Genomic DNA, 13,438 nt, shown 5'->3' on the forward strand with positions numbered 1-13,438 from the left:
ATGTCTGGATCATTCCATAGTTTAAACGGCGGTGATCTTCCTGATGTTATCTGTACACTTGTATTATGGCAGGGGTCACTAGATAAATAGTTGGTAATTAAACAGCCATCCTATCAAGTTCTACAAACGCCTGCTTGAAAAGGATGGTCTTACAGGCCCTGCGGAATTGGTCCAAATTCCGCAGGGCCCGTACCTCCTCCGGAAGTTGATTCCAAAGGCACGGGGCTATAACAGAGAAGGCCCGTGCCCGTGTACTCTGTAATTTCGCCTCCTTTGGCCCAGGGATAGTCAGCGTGTTCTTCCCTGCCGACCTCAGTGCTCTTTGGGGCTCATATGGGGAGAGACGGTCCCTCAGGTAGGCAGGTCCTCGGCCATATAGGGCTTTAAAGGTAATAACCAGCACTTTGTATACTGTATCTGGTGAAAAGTGCTAATAGAAGCAGCTTTATATGTGTGTAAATATGTCATGTTTGGGTCAGGAAGAGTTTGCCACCTGGATACTGACTTAAGGGACCAACTCATTGGTTACTCATCTCAAGGAGGCAGATTACTAATTACAAGACTGACAAAATAATCAGATTCTATAACTCAGAGCCTGTTTGGTGTAGCGGTTAAGTGTGTGGACTCTTATTTGGGAGAACTGGGTTTGATTCCCCACTCCTCCACTTGCACCTGCTGGAATGGCCTTGGGTCAACCATAGCTATCATAGAGGTTGTCCTTGAAAGGGCAGCTTCTGGGAGAGCTCTCTCAGCCCCACCCAACTCACAGGGTGTCTGTTGTGGGGGAGTAAAATAAAGGAGATTGTGCACTGCTCTGAGATTCAGAGTACAGGGCAGGGTATAAATCATCATCATCAATATCAACAACAAGAAACAGATCAAAAATGTACTTGTATGTAATACTGGCTTTATGACAGCTTGCTGGTAAATGTTGGCATAGTATTTTTATGTTGATACAACATTTTTAAACTGAGGCAATGTAGCAATGGAGACTCCTCATTTACTGTGGTTCAGAGCTGATCTTGATAAGAAATAAAAACTGATGGTATTGCATGAGGGGAGGGGCTATGGTTCAGTGGTAGACTGTTGGCATGCAATCTGTTTCAGGTTCAATCCCTGGCGTCTCCAGTTAAAAGGATCAGGCAGTAGGTGCTGTAAAAGACCTCTTCTTGAGATATGCAGAATAACAACTTTGATGGACCATTGATCTGGACCAGGTCATCTGGTTCAGAATAAGGCAACTTCATGCACTCATGATATTCATTAACATATACGGTAACTATAATAGACAATCATGAAGAGCAGGAATGCACAGGAATGCAGTTCCAGCTGGCCTGGCATCAGGGGGTTTGGTCTGGTTTTCTACAAAAAAAAAAAAACCTTGATGAAGACTATCTTATACAATTCCTCCTCCACAGGCACAGTCCACTATACCCAAACAGTGCAGTCCTATACTGGAAGTAAGTACCAGTGGGCAGACTTGCTTAGAACTGACTTCTTCCATTCACAGCAGAAATATGTAGCCTGTAATGATCATCCCATTAAAGATGGTGCCAGACAGACACTATAGGTTTCTGTAGAATGATTTTCAAGCCAGCTATACTGAATATTACAGGGAAAGTAAAATCCTGTTCAGTGATCAGAATTATATCTTTACAAGGAGGGGATCTCACAAGACTCATGCAGAGGGGGAATCCCATCTTTCTCCATCCTGCTCCCTTGCTGGGCTGCTCACTCCCTGGCCAACCTGAAGCAGCAGCTCCAGCTGTCTCCCCACCTGCCTCCACTATGCCTGCCTGGTTCATGTGATCGTGGAGGTGATTCCCTCTCCTAATGCCCACCTGGTTCCTATGGGGGTAGCTCAGAATACCCCCCTTTTACTGTGCCTGCCTGTCTGGCTCAGACAGCTGGGGCTCCTTTCTCTTCTAGCCCAAGGGCACATTCCTTTACCTTGTCTAAACATTGGGGGAGGGGGGTTTAACCCCCTGCTCTTTTCACTTGCTACATTTTCCTGCAAATCTGGTGATCCTCCAGGTCTGTAAAGCCAGAGAGCAAGTTTGGTGTAGTGGTTAAGTGCGTGGACTCTTATTCGAGAGAACTGGGTTTGATTCCCCCCTCCTCCACTTGTACCTGCTGGAATTGCCTTGGGTTAGCCATAGCTATAGCAGAGGTTGTCCTTGAAAGGGCAGGCTGCTATGAGAGCCCTCTCAGCTCTACCCATCACACAGGGTGTTTGTTGTGGGGGGAGAAGATAAAGGAGATTGTAAGCTGCTCTGTGTCTCTGATTCAGAGAGAGGGGTGGGGTATAAATCTGCAATTCTTTTTCTTCTAAATGAATGCCCCCTATCTGAACCTAGCTCCATTCTAGGGGTTTCTATCCATATAGGGGCCAGGTCCAGAGTTATATGTATGATCCTGCCCTTCCTCAAAGGAACTCAAAGTAGGAATCCTGCCCTTCCTCAAAGGAACTCAAAGTAGGAAACCTGCTTCTGTTCCTCTCATCATCCAACCTTGCCTGATGAGATACCCTATAATGAAAATTAAGAAGAAAACCATCCATAATAAAATTAGGGCAAGATATTACAGGTGTCAAGCAAACTGGTGGCTCAAGCCAGCTAGTTATACTGAACATTACAGGGAAAGCAAAACTCATTTACAATGTTTATGTGATCAGAAATAAAGGCCTCAGCCACTCCTCTTTTTACAATGATGCCCATACTGTTATATTCATTACTGCTTTAGCTCTAGGTATGGCTCCTTATTTGTAATTTGTAAACTGTTTTTAATACAAATTACCACTAAAGAACAGCAGTGGCAGAAAAACGGCCCTCATGAAGTAACCACGTCGATAAACAAAAAACATGACCAGAAACATGTAAAAATAAACAATTTATGCAAAATCATAAATTGTCCAGGTGGTTCTTACTAGCTGCAACAATATAAGTGTCAAATAATGATCCGGTAGCAAATGAAGATCCTTAAAGGACATCAAATCCTTACATCACAGACAGTCAAGCACAGGTAGAATAATCCACTAGTCCTATGCAGATCCTCTCCAATGATGGCAGTAGAAGTAAATAACAGGATTCTGTTTCAGGGAATCTCTCTCAAGTCAAGTTGTCATCATCCAGAAAAAAAAAATCTCTAAACTGGGACCATAATCTTAATAATGCATAATTATTAAAAAACTGCACAGGATTATACTAATATAAAAATATGAAATAGTACAGTCTTGATTACCAAAATCTCTCCATAAGCATTATCTGTTACATATAATTATGTCACAATAAGCATTTATTCAGCAAGCAGCATGGTGACTGTAAGAATAGAAATTTAAATAAATTCCAGTACAAAATCCAATTAATGGAACAATTAGTTGAATTCAATGATTGCGTTAATTCCTTACAGATGCAACAATTCTCAAACTGCTAGTGTTGTCAACTTTTCACTCAGTTATATCCACTTCTTAAAGATCTAATCCAGAATACAACCTTAAGGTATGCTGTATTTAAAATTAAATATATAACTCACTGGTGCAGGTGGCAAGAGTTCATGATTTGATTGTACAGGATAATTTTATGCCCATGTGGGCTACAGTATGTGAGAAGTACCATGAGAGCAGTAACGACATACATTTTAGAACACCAAATAGGCAACCGTGTTGGTCTGAAGTAGTAGAACAAAATAGGAGGCATTGCACCTTTAAGACCAACTCAGTTTTAATCAGAACGTAAGCTTTCGTGTGCATGCACACTTCTTCAGACAAGTTCAAGAATTCAACATTCAGATGCTCCTTTGGTGGCTCATTTTTCTGAGAAAGGGCATAGTGCAGAGAATCTCAGGGGTTGTTTTCTTTTAGCATTGCCTAAATATTATTTTAACCAAGAGGGGTATAAAGATGCACAAAATATTTTGTTACAACAGGAGATGCATAGGATACGCATAGGACTGCATTACAACTTTACAAGTAATATCTGTTTTAAAAAACGGAGGAGGAAAAGGACGGGGAGAGATCTGCAGCAAGCAACTGTTCCCTCTAGTTGCTTTAACAAGCCGGAGGGGTGTGTGGGGTTCCCTTACTGTTAAGAGAACTTTCTTGCTACTTTCATCTCGCTTATTCAATAGGATTTGGAGAAAAGTCATGCTAATAGCAACACTACTTATCCTTCCCGGCCTGGCTGTTGAGCAGCCCGAGGCAGGCCAAACGGCACAAAATTGTTCCTGCGACACCTAGAAAGAGCCCAGCGCACCAACAACTTCCCAGCCAGCCTTTCCACCAGTCCAACTCCCTGGAAACGTGTCCCACACCAGGAACTGAATGCACGCCCCGCCCCTCCACGTCAAACTCCGCGCGTCAGAGGAGGGCCGTAATGTCTCGAAACAGAGGGCAAAAGCCTCTGCTTCTCGGGGGGGGGGGGGGGGTCGCTAGCGTTTTCCTTCCCAGTTAATAACGCAGGATTTCGTTTTCTGTCCCCTCGTTCAGCCACTGAGGGTTTTGCAAGGACCAACAGGCGTTGTTGAGCTGTGGGGCCGGAGTAGTGCTTAGCAGCTGCGGAGCGCCCCGCATGTTTGCAGCTGTTCCTTGGAACGTGCATAGCTCAGGAAAACATTATTGATAGTATTTGAAGGTTGGCCCATCGCGCCGATCCCGGTTCTCGCCGTTGTAGGGTGCATTCTCTCTCTCTCTTCCAGTCCGTTCCATCGCCACCCCTCCCCGGCAGTTCCGTTGGCTTTGGCGCTTCAGAGAAGAGCGGGTGCCAGTCTATTAGGAGGCGCGTGGTAGTGATGGCGGCTTTCAGTGAGACGGTTCCTGTCAGTGGATACGATTCCTACTCCCAGCCGCGGGAGCGGCTTCCCGCGAGCGCTGTTGCTGCTGCCGCTGCGGAGCCGGTGGGCAGGCGGGGCTTGAGGGAAGTCCCGAAGAAGCCCCGTCTCGTCTTCCTGGCCGGCGCGGAGGGCTGTGGGGCGCGCCATGGGCATGCTGGACAGGCTGAGGAAGGAATGGTTCATTCTGGGGATCGTCCTGGTCATCACGGTGGCCAAGCTGGAGCCGGCCTTTGGGGTGAAAGGGGGTAGGTAGTCTGCTCTGGAGCTGCGCCCGGCGACGGACAGGGACTGGGGGTGGGGGAGGCATGCCGGGTCCGAGCACGCGCGCTCTCCCCGGGCTCCTCTCGCATGCTGCCACTCGCTTGTTTGCAAACAAAAGAGGGACCTTGGGGGGGTCGCGTGAGAACGGAAGCCTGCTCCTTGCAGATCTCGGCGGGGGGATTGGGCAAGCGAGGGCTCGGTGGCGTGGAGCGGTGTCCAGAGTTGCATCATCGCCATCATTACTGAGTCCCTCCACAGCCTCGCTGTAAGGAAGAGAAGCTGCTGCTTGTCGGGCAATTTGAGGGCTCCTCTTCAGCACGAGCCGCTTTCCCCATTTCCTTTGCCGGCTCCAGGCAGCCACCCTGAAGAGCAACTTCCTGGCCGGCGTTTCCCAGCACTGAGCACTCCGAAACGACCGAGCTGAGTGTGCCGCACTGACACGTTGCACAGAGCGAGCGAGCGAGCGCGACCCACACAACTTCCGTGAGCTGCTAGTCCTGAAGTGCGGCCGGCCAGAACTGAAGGAGAGAAGCGTTTGCTCTCCTTAAACTGGCTCCAGAATGAGGCCACCAACAACAGATGACAATGTTGCCTCGTTGACGATCGCTTGTGTGGTTGTTTTTAAAAGAAATGTGAAAGTTGAGAAGTCTGGTGCAGGCTTTGGTTCCCGTGTCGCCTTGAAGTATAGTATGTGAAAACCCGCCTTGAAGTTTAGTGTGTGAAAACCCGGTTATCGAATTGGAAAATAACTCTTTCTCGTTAATAACTCATATAGTTGTCAAAGCAGCGCTTGGTATAATATACTGTTATACTTGGAAGCAGCTTCTCAACTGCAGTATTGATCAGAAATGGAACTTAAACAAACACCCTGCTAACTGGCAGTGCATTAATGTGTGACTTCGTTACAACCCAATGATGTATCCATTTCACATGGGAAAATTAGTGGTGTTTAAGTTGGGATAATTACCTCTTCTCTTCTGGAGAGAACTGCGTGGAGTGTATGAATTATGTATATAAATTTCCCTCAGTGTGTGAACAAGCCTGTAGAGCAGTAACATTAGTGTCTCCCCTCCCCCCATGTGGATTTTAAAAACAGAACCGACTTTGTTACTTTGACTCCCTCTACATGCACCATTCAAAATGATCGCAGGTAACACACACAGTAGCAATAATATTTCTTTGTTGTTTGGGTTGCAAATAGTAAGAAACTTTTATTAAAATAGTTCTGATTTGATTCATTTGACTTATATCCTCCCCCCTCCCCTCACAAGCAGGCTCAGGGCAAGTTACAACATCGCAGTCTACAGCATAACAACAGTTTTTAGTCTTAAGGGTTTTAATTGACCTGCCATGTCCCTTAAGCTTACAGAATATGCTTGTTTAATTGTCAAAATATAATAGCAAAACATAAATAGAAAATATGGTCTGGAGCATGTCTTCAAATTTAAGGAGAGAAAAAAATGCTAAACTTTTGAATTAGTGCATCCTGAGACTAGCATATCAGCTCAGTGGGATTTTCTTCTGGATAGATGTGCATAGAACTGCTCCTGGCATGTCTTTGATAACTGCTGCACCAAACAGGTTGGCTTTGCCCTCAAGTAGGCATTTAAATTGATACAAGCTAAATGGATCCTTGATTAGGACTGCTTTATGTGCTAGGCCTAGTAAGTTCAGCCACTCCCCAGCAATAGGTTTTTTTGCTCCTTGTAACTTCTAATTGAATGGCCAGTTTCTGAGATATCCTTTGGGAGAGTGTTTTTTTATCTCATGTAACATTCTGATAAAAACTTTCACTTGGCTCTGAAGGAATGACTGATAATGCCGTGCAGTGTTTATCCAAAATATCTTTTAAAGCATACATGCTCCTTAGTCACTGATATGAATGTAATCTGGGAAATTTTATTATCCTTAGGGGTTAAGCAAACAATAAAGCATGATGGTTCCTACAGAATATATGCAGAGTAAGAAATTGCTTATTTCTTTCGAGGAAATAAGCAATTCAGAAAAACTACAATGTGCTGCCAAGAGTAATTACATAAATGTATGGGCTTTTGCCTTATCTTGATAAAGCGTACAGGTCTCGACTTGGTTTCTTGCATTGGCTATTGTATATAGTGGCTTGCCGTTGACCTATAGGCTTGAGAGCCTTTCAGTAGCCACTTGTTGGTTTTGACATGTGGCATAGTCAGACTAGTAACAATCAAAGGGCTGAGGAACAGTAATTGTTTGCATATCTCTGAATCAATGTCCTATTATGGGGATTAGAGAACACTACTTCCCCTTATGCGTAGCTGTAAGTAAGGTGACATATTTTTCTCATTTTGCTTTGTGCTAGGCAATTTACTTATGCTTGGGGCAAAGTTAGAGTTGGACATGAAGATATTTGCTTGGCTCTTTAATGTTCACATCTAGAGTTTTTTGTTTTGTTTGTTGCTTTTAGTTTAGGACAAAAAACCCTGACTAAATAGCATTAATAGCATTATCCAGTAACGCTGGTTCTTAGAAGATAACTGTACTTGTATCAAAATAAACTGAACTTGAATTTGGGAAGGCAAAACTTGGAAACAGAACTACAGCTGGGTACCTTTTGGTGTCCACAGTGTTATTTTCCTCTTATACTTGATTAGTTTGTATGTAATCCCTTTTACTGTAAACATAGTTTTGACCCCCACCTTTGAAGTTGTGGGGAGGTGAAGATGATTGTTTGTATGTAAATTTGTTGAGATTTGAGGAACTTTTTGCCTAGCACTGGGAATTAACTTTGCTGTTCTTTTTTATTTTGATAAAGGCCGAGAGAGTGTTCTGTAAGAATGCTTCCAGGTGAATGTTTTGGGGTCTATAATAAACACACCAGCATATATCTGCAATATACACATTTTGGTGATGCAGTTCTCTGAGCCAATTGCTTCTAGTTCACATAGACCAGCAGAAACAGCATAGGTAGCACAGAACTGCCCAACCAAAATTGTGGAAGTAACTCTTGTCTTTTTCATGTTTGTAATATTTCCTGGTTCAGGGCTACCATTGCTACTGGAGAACTTAGAAGTGCAATTAAAACTAACTAGGTACCAACTCCACAGATACTCTCACCATTATTCTCCCATTCTGACATGTTACCGTTTTATTGGTTTCCCACGCAAATGCTATCCAGAACAAATGTTCTTTCAATTTGTTAATTCCACTGTTTTGCCATTGGATTCTAACTTTGTACCACTTTGCATTCCTAACCAGTGCTCACCAGCTCTATGTAGTTCTGCTCACTGTACTCCATTCCATTGTCTGATAAAGTATGCATGTGTAGCAGGGAAAGTCCTGTATTGTCCAATTAATAGTAAATCATACTCACAAACGAGGTCTGAGGCAAGATCAGGAAAACAGCTTCTTTATTTAACGTGCATAACCGCTCTATACACGGGCTTCAGACCCGAGGGTCTGAGCAATGACTGCAGCTACCTGCCGTCTTTTATAGGGTGTCTTTACCCCAATTGTCACCCTTAATTGTCACCCTTAACACATACCCCAATCACCACCTTTTATACCTCTCTCAGTACCCTGTGATGATGATCACATCACGCCTTAACCACATTTTGTGTTGTTTACCAGCTTTCGGCACCTTCTTCAGGGGCCTTCTCTCGCTACCAGCTGTCCCTTGTTACCTTATATGGGATTGTTACACACACATTCCTTATTGCTACATTACTTTTTGCTAGCACATAATGGAGTTCCCTTTTACGCTTCTTACGGCCGCCTTCAGACACCCTGCGATTTCTCTTTGAAAGGGCAATGACCTTTTGTTAACTTAGGTAGTTCCCTTTTATTTCAGCAAGCTAAAACTCCTTTGCTTAACCTGCCATAAAAAGACTGTTTTCCAAAAGCACTGTTATTTAATTCTAGCATCGCCAAGCCATACATATTGATTAGGTATTGGTATTGATTTTGGCCTGATGCCACACATGCATATGAAAGCTTACATTCTGAATAAAACTTTGTTGGTCTTAAAGGTGCTACTGGACTCCTACTTTGTTCCACAGATACCAGTTCTTCCAGCTATATTAAGGCGGTAGTGGAGAAAAAGATATTAGTATTTGGCTGTACTTTCTGCACAATATAGAGGGGGAGAGTGAGTGGACTTTTTGGTGCTATGGTCTTTCTAGACAGTCAGTTTAATAGGACATCATATAAACAATTAAAAGTGTGGGAAGTAGGCATCTTCCCCTCAGATGTGTTTCAGGGTTTTCTCATTTTTGTACCATTCAATGTTAGTATGGTTGTTGAAAAAGTAGTTATTTTCTTGGTTAATAGCTATTGCAGTTTAAAGTGCTGCTTGGAATGATGTTCAAGAATATAATGGATGCCTATTGGAGAGCATCTGTGACATCATACAAGTGATATGACTTACATCCTGTGCCTGTTCTGTATTACCACCTGTTAGCTCCTCAATTTATTTACTTATTTTAAATATTTGTGCTACACTTTCTCTTCAGAAGGACCAGATACACACACAGAGAGAGAGAGAGAGAGAGAATACTCAAACAAAAAAATAGGAGCCGAAATGGACAAATCCTAAGTCAAAGAGTGGAGTCCTTCCTGGGCTGTCTTTTGTTCTTCTAGCTTATTCTTCCTGCCTTTTTGTGATCTGGAGGGAAAGCACATTGCTCAGTCCTCCTTTTGAATAGCTTGGATATTTTGCCACCCTTGCAACATGGCTGCTTACCCACACCATTTGTTATGTGGGAATTGGGCCTAGCATAAGAACATAAGAGAAGCCATGTTGGATCAGGCCAACGGCTCATCCAGTCCAACACTCTGTGTATATAAAATTTTTTTTATATACACACACACTGTGGCTAATAGCCACTGATGGACCTCTGCTCCATATTTTTATCTAAACCCCTCTTGAAGGTGGCTATACTTGTGGCCGCCACCACCTCCTGTGGCAGTGAATTCCACATGTTAATCACCCTTTGGGTGAAGAAGTACTTCCTTTTATCCGTTTTAACCTGTCTGCTCAGCAATTTCATCGAATGCCCACGAGTTCTTGTATTGTGAGAAAAGGAGAAAAGTACTTCTTTCTCTACTTTCTCCATCCCATGCATTATCTTGTAAACCTCTATCATGTCACCCCGCAGTCGACGTTTCTCCAAGCTAAAGAGTCCCAAGCATTTCAACCTTTCTTCATAGGGAAAGTGCTCCAGCCCTTTAATCATTCTTGTTGCCCTTCTCTGGACTTTCTCCAATGCTATAATATCCTTTTTGAGGTGCGGCGACCAGAACTGCACACAGTACTCCAAATGAGACCGCACCATCGATTTATACAGGGGCATTATGATACTGGCTGATTTGTTTTCAATTCCCTTCCTAATAATTCCCAGCATGGCGTTGGCCTTTTTTATTGCAAACGCACACTGACTTGACATTTTCAGTGAGTTATCTACCACGACCCCAAGATCTCTCTCTTGGTCAGTTTCTGCCAGTTCACACCCCATCAACTTGTATTTGTAGCTGGGATTCTTGGCCCCAATGTGCATTACTTTGCACTTGGCCGCATTGAACCGCATCTGCCACGTTGACGCCCACTCACCCAGCCTCAGCAGATCCCTTTGGAGTTCCTCACAATCCTCTCTGGTTCTCACCACCCTGAACAATTTAGTGTCATTTAGTAGCATTTTTATTTATATCTGGACTTGTAGGATTCTGTTAAAAAAAAGAAGGTAAAGGTAGTCCCCTGTGCAAGTAGCAGTTTCCAACTCTGGGATGACGTTGCTTTCACAACATTTTTGCAGCAGACTTTTTACGGGATGGTTTGCCATTGCCTTCCCCAGTAATCTATACTTTCCCCCCAGCAAGCTGGGTACTCATTTTACTGACCTTGGAAGGATGGAAGGCTGAGTCAACTATGAGCAGGCTACCTGAACTCAGCTTCCACCGGGATTGAACTCAGGTCATGAGCAGGGAGCTCAGATTGCAGTACTGCAGCTTTATCACTCTGTGCCACGGGGCTCTTTAGGATTCTGTTGCATATGTTCAAATAGATCACTGCCTGTTTTGAACTGATTGTTTAGATATAAGCCCTTGTTTTCCGTGTGTGTGTGGAGGTGGCATGCCATCTAAATTATAATAATGAGTAGAGGTAATGCCTTTTCAAAGGGTTGGCATTATAGCTTTTTTAGAAAGTCTTTGCTTTTATTTTTTATTTCATGAAACTGTTAGATTTTTAAATAATTGGATAGTGATTTGTAATAGCCTAAATCTTGGTACCTTTCTGTTTGTTTCTTTTGTCTTACATGTGCAATTGTCTCTCTGACATTTTCATAGTGACCCCAAATACATAATATCTTCTCTGATAGAGCTGGACTATGTGGGCAATTTGGGTTTCCTGCTTTTAGCTTGGGGGAGGGGATTTGAACTTTTTATAGCCCTAGAATGGAGCAGCATATACATGTTGGGATTGGGTGGATACAGAGATGGGCCCTTGCATGGAAAATAAATCTGTGGCATCTGGATTAACAGCATTAATATTTGGGTTTTTTGTGTGTGTGTTTTTAGGACCACTGAAGCCAGAAATCTCCATTACGTACATAGCTGTTTCAGCTATCTTCTTTAACAGTGGGCTCTCGCTGAAAACTGAGGTACTGCCAATGGGATTTAAATTTTTACTCTTAAAATAAGTATGGTTTGCCCCAAATATAAGAGAACATCACTGCTTATAACTCTGTGGTGTGTGTTTGGGATTCCTAGATATATGTCTGAGAGGATCTGGAATTGTGAGGTAGAGCTGGTACACAAAAAGAGGGCTGCTTTAAATGTTGATCTCTGGTTAATCTTTTTAGAATATGTTAAGGGTTTAGTTCTGTACAAAGTGTATTTTAGAAGTGCATTAAGATCAGCAGATAAGAACCTTTTGGTGGTCCCCGACCTCAACCAGGGCTATGGCCTTCTCTGCCTTGGACCTAGCCTGGTGGAATCTCTGCTGCTGAGTGACACCCATGTCCTGTCTGATCTATTAAAGTTTCTCAGGGCATTTAAGGCAGAGATGTTCCACCAGGCCTTTGGTTGAGGTCAGCAATGGTTCTTTACATCTGCCTGGAGCCCTCCCCTCCATGACTGAATGCTAGTAGTGTCATCTTGTTTTAAAATATTTAAATGTTTTTAATATTTTAAATATTGTGTTTTTATGGTTTTAGCTTGTTTTATGCTATATTGAACTAAATTGTAGGGAACCACCCTGAGCCCCACACAAGTGGGGAAGGGCGGCCAGAAACCCAAAGCTAATTAAATATAAATACATACATAAATAGTAATAATCTTATAGATTCAAATGTAACTTAATCATCAGAAAGAAACTTGACTCAAAGACTTTAGCAGTGATGACCTTGTGTATTGTTTCACAATTGCTGGCTTTACCATTCAGTTCCAGTCAGTGCAGTGGTTCCATGGATAGCTGATGATTTGGTTTTGGCACAGGGTGACCAGACTATATGGCTGACATCATGTAATATTTATTTATTAGCTGCCTTTCTTCCTTATGGAGCTCAATGTGGTTTACAACAGAAATAAAGCACATAAATACATTATAAACATTAAAAACATAAAAGCCAAAGTTTAAAGCCACAACTCAGGATTGCTAGTAAGTTTAACCAATGTGATCCTAAATAAAACCATCTTCAGTTGCCTCCTTAAAAATCAAAAGTGAGGGGGCCAGGCACACCTTCCTGAAGAAGCTGTTTCATAATTGTGGGGCTGCCCCTGAAAAGATCCTCCCTCACGTACCCACCAAATGAGTCTCTTTGACAATCAGGAGGGCCTCTCCCTGTGATCTTAATTCCTAGAGAGGAACAGATGGGAAGAGGAAGTATGTGGGAGAATGTAATTATTGGAAGTATGTGTGTTGTAGCACATCATTTGATGTGTATGTGTAGCTTTTTTGTGTGAATGTGCTTTAAGTTTTCAATGATAAAATGATGACATTCCCTGAAAGCAGTTAGCTCTTGTATTATATTTTTTTGTTTCTCTTCTTGCCTCTCTTCTGAGAATTACTGTAACCAGAGACACCACAGTTCACATCCTGCAATACTTTTGTGGTTAAGTGAGCTCAAAACTGCTTTGCAGATCTGAAGGCAGTTGCTTGATGACAGCCATCTTCATGCATAAAATGAAGGCCACTGTGGATGTACGCTTAGGGCAAGAGGTATATGTTAGATGAGAGAAACATATTTGTCAGTACATCACAATGGGGCAAATCACTTACAAGCTAGTCCTTTTAGGGGGAAACTAACCTCAGGGAAATCTGTCTAGTAAATAAAGCTCTAAGTATACTATTTAACTTTATACTAGTGGTGCTGTCTGTCCA

The 13,438-nt window shown here is 42.9% G+C and overlaps 1 protein-coding gene across 4 annotated transcripts in view; it reads left to right on the forward strand.

Annotated features, from left to right (window-relative positions):
* The first annotated feature begins 4,925 nt into the window (after positions 1-4,925).
* The window catches only part of SLC10A7 (solute carrier family 10 member 7), a 194,858-nt gene continuing 186,345 nt past the window's right edge, over positions 4,926-13,438 (forward strand). For all 4 annotated transcript variants that reach the window (XM_060246676.1, XM_060246678.1, XM_060246677.1 and 1 more), the window contains exons 1-2: positions 4,926-5,072; positions 11,635-11,717. In XM_060246676.1, coding sequence (XP_060102659.1) covers positions 4,973-5,072; positions 11,635-11,717 — 183 coding nt within the window. In that variant the 5' untranslated portion in view covers positions 4,926-4,972. The remainder of the gene's footprint in view (positions 5,073-11,634; positions 11,718-13,438) is intronic.

Source organism: Heteronotia binoei, chromosome 9 (assembly GCF_032191835.1).
Source record: "Heteronotia binoei isolate CCM8104 ecotype False Entrance Well chromosome 9, APGP_CSIRO_Hbin_v1, whole genome shotgun sequence".
Lineage (NCBI taxonomy): Eukaryota > Metazoa > Chordata > Lepidosauria > Squamata > Gekkonidae > Heteronotia > Heteronotia binoei.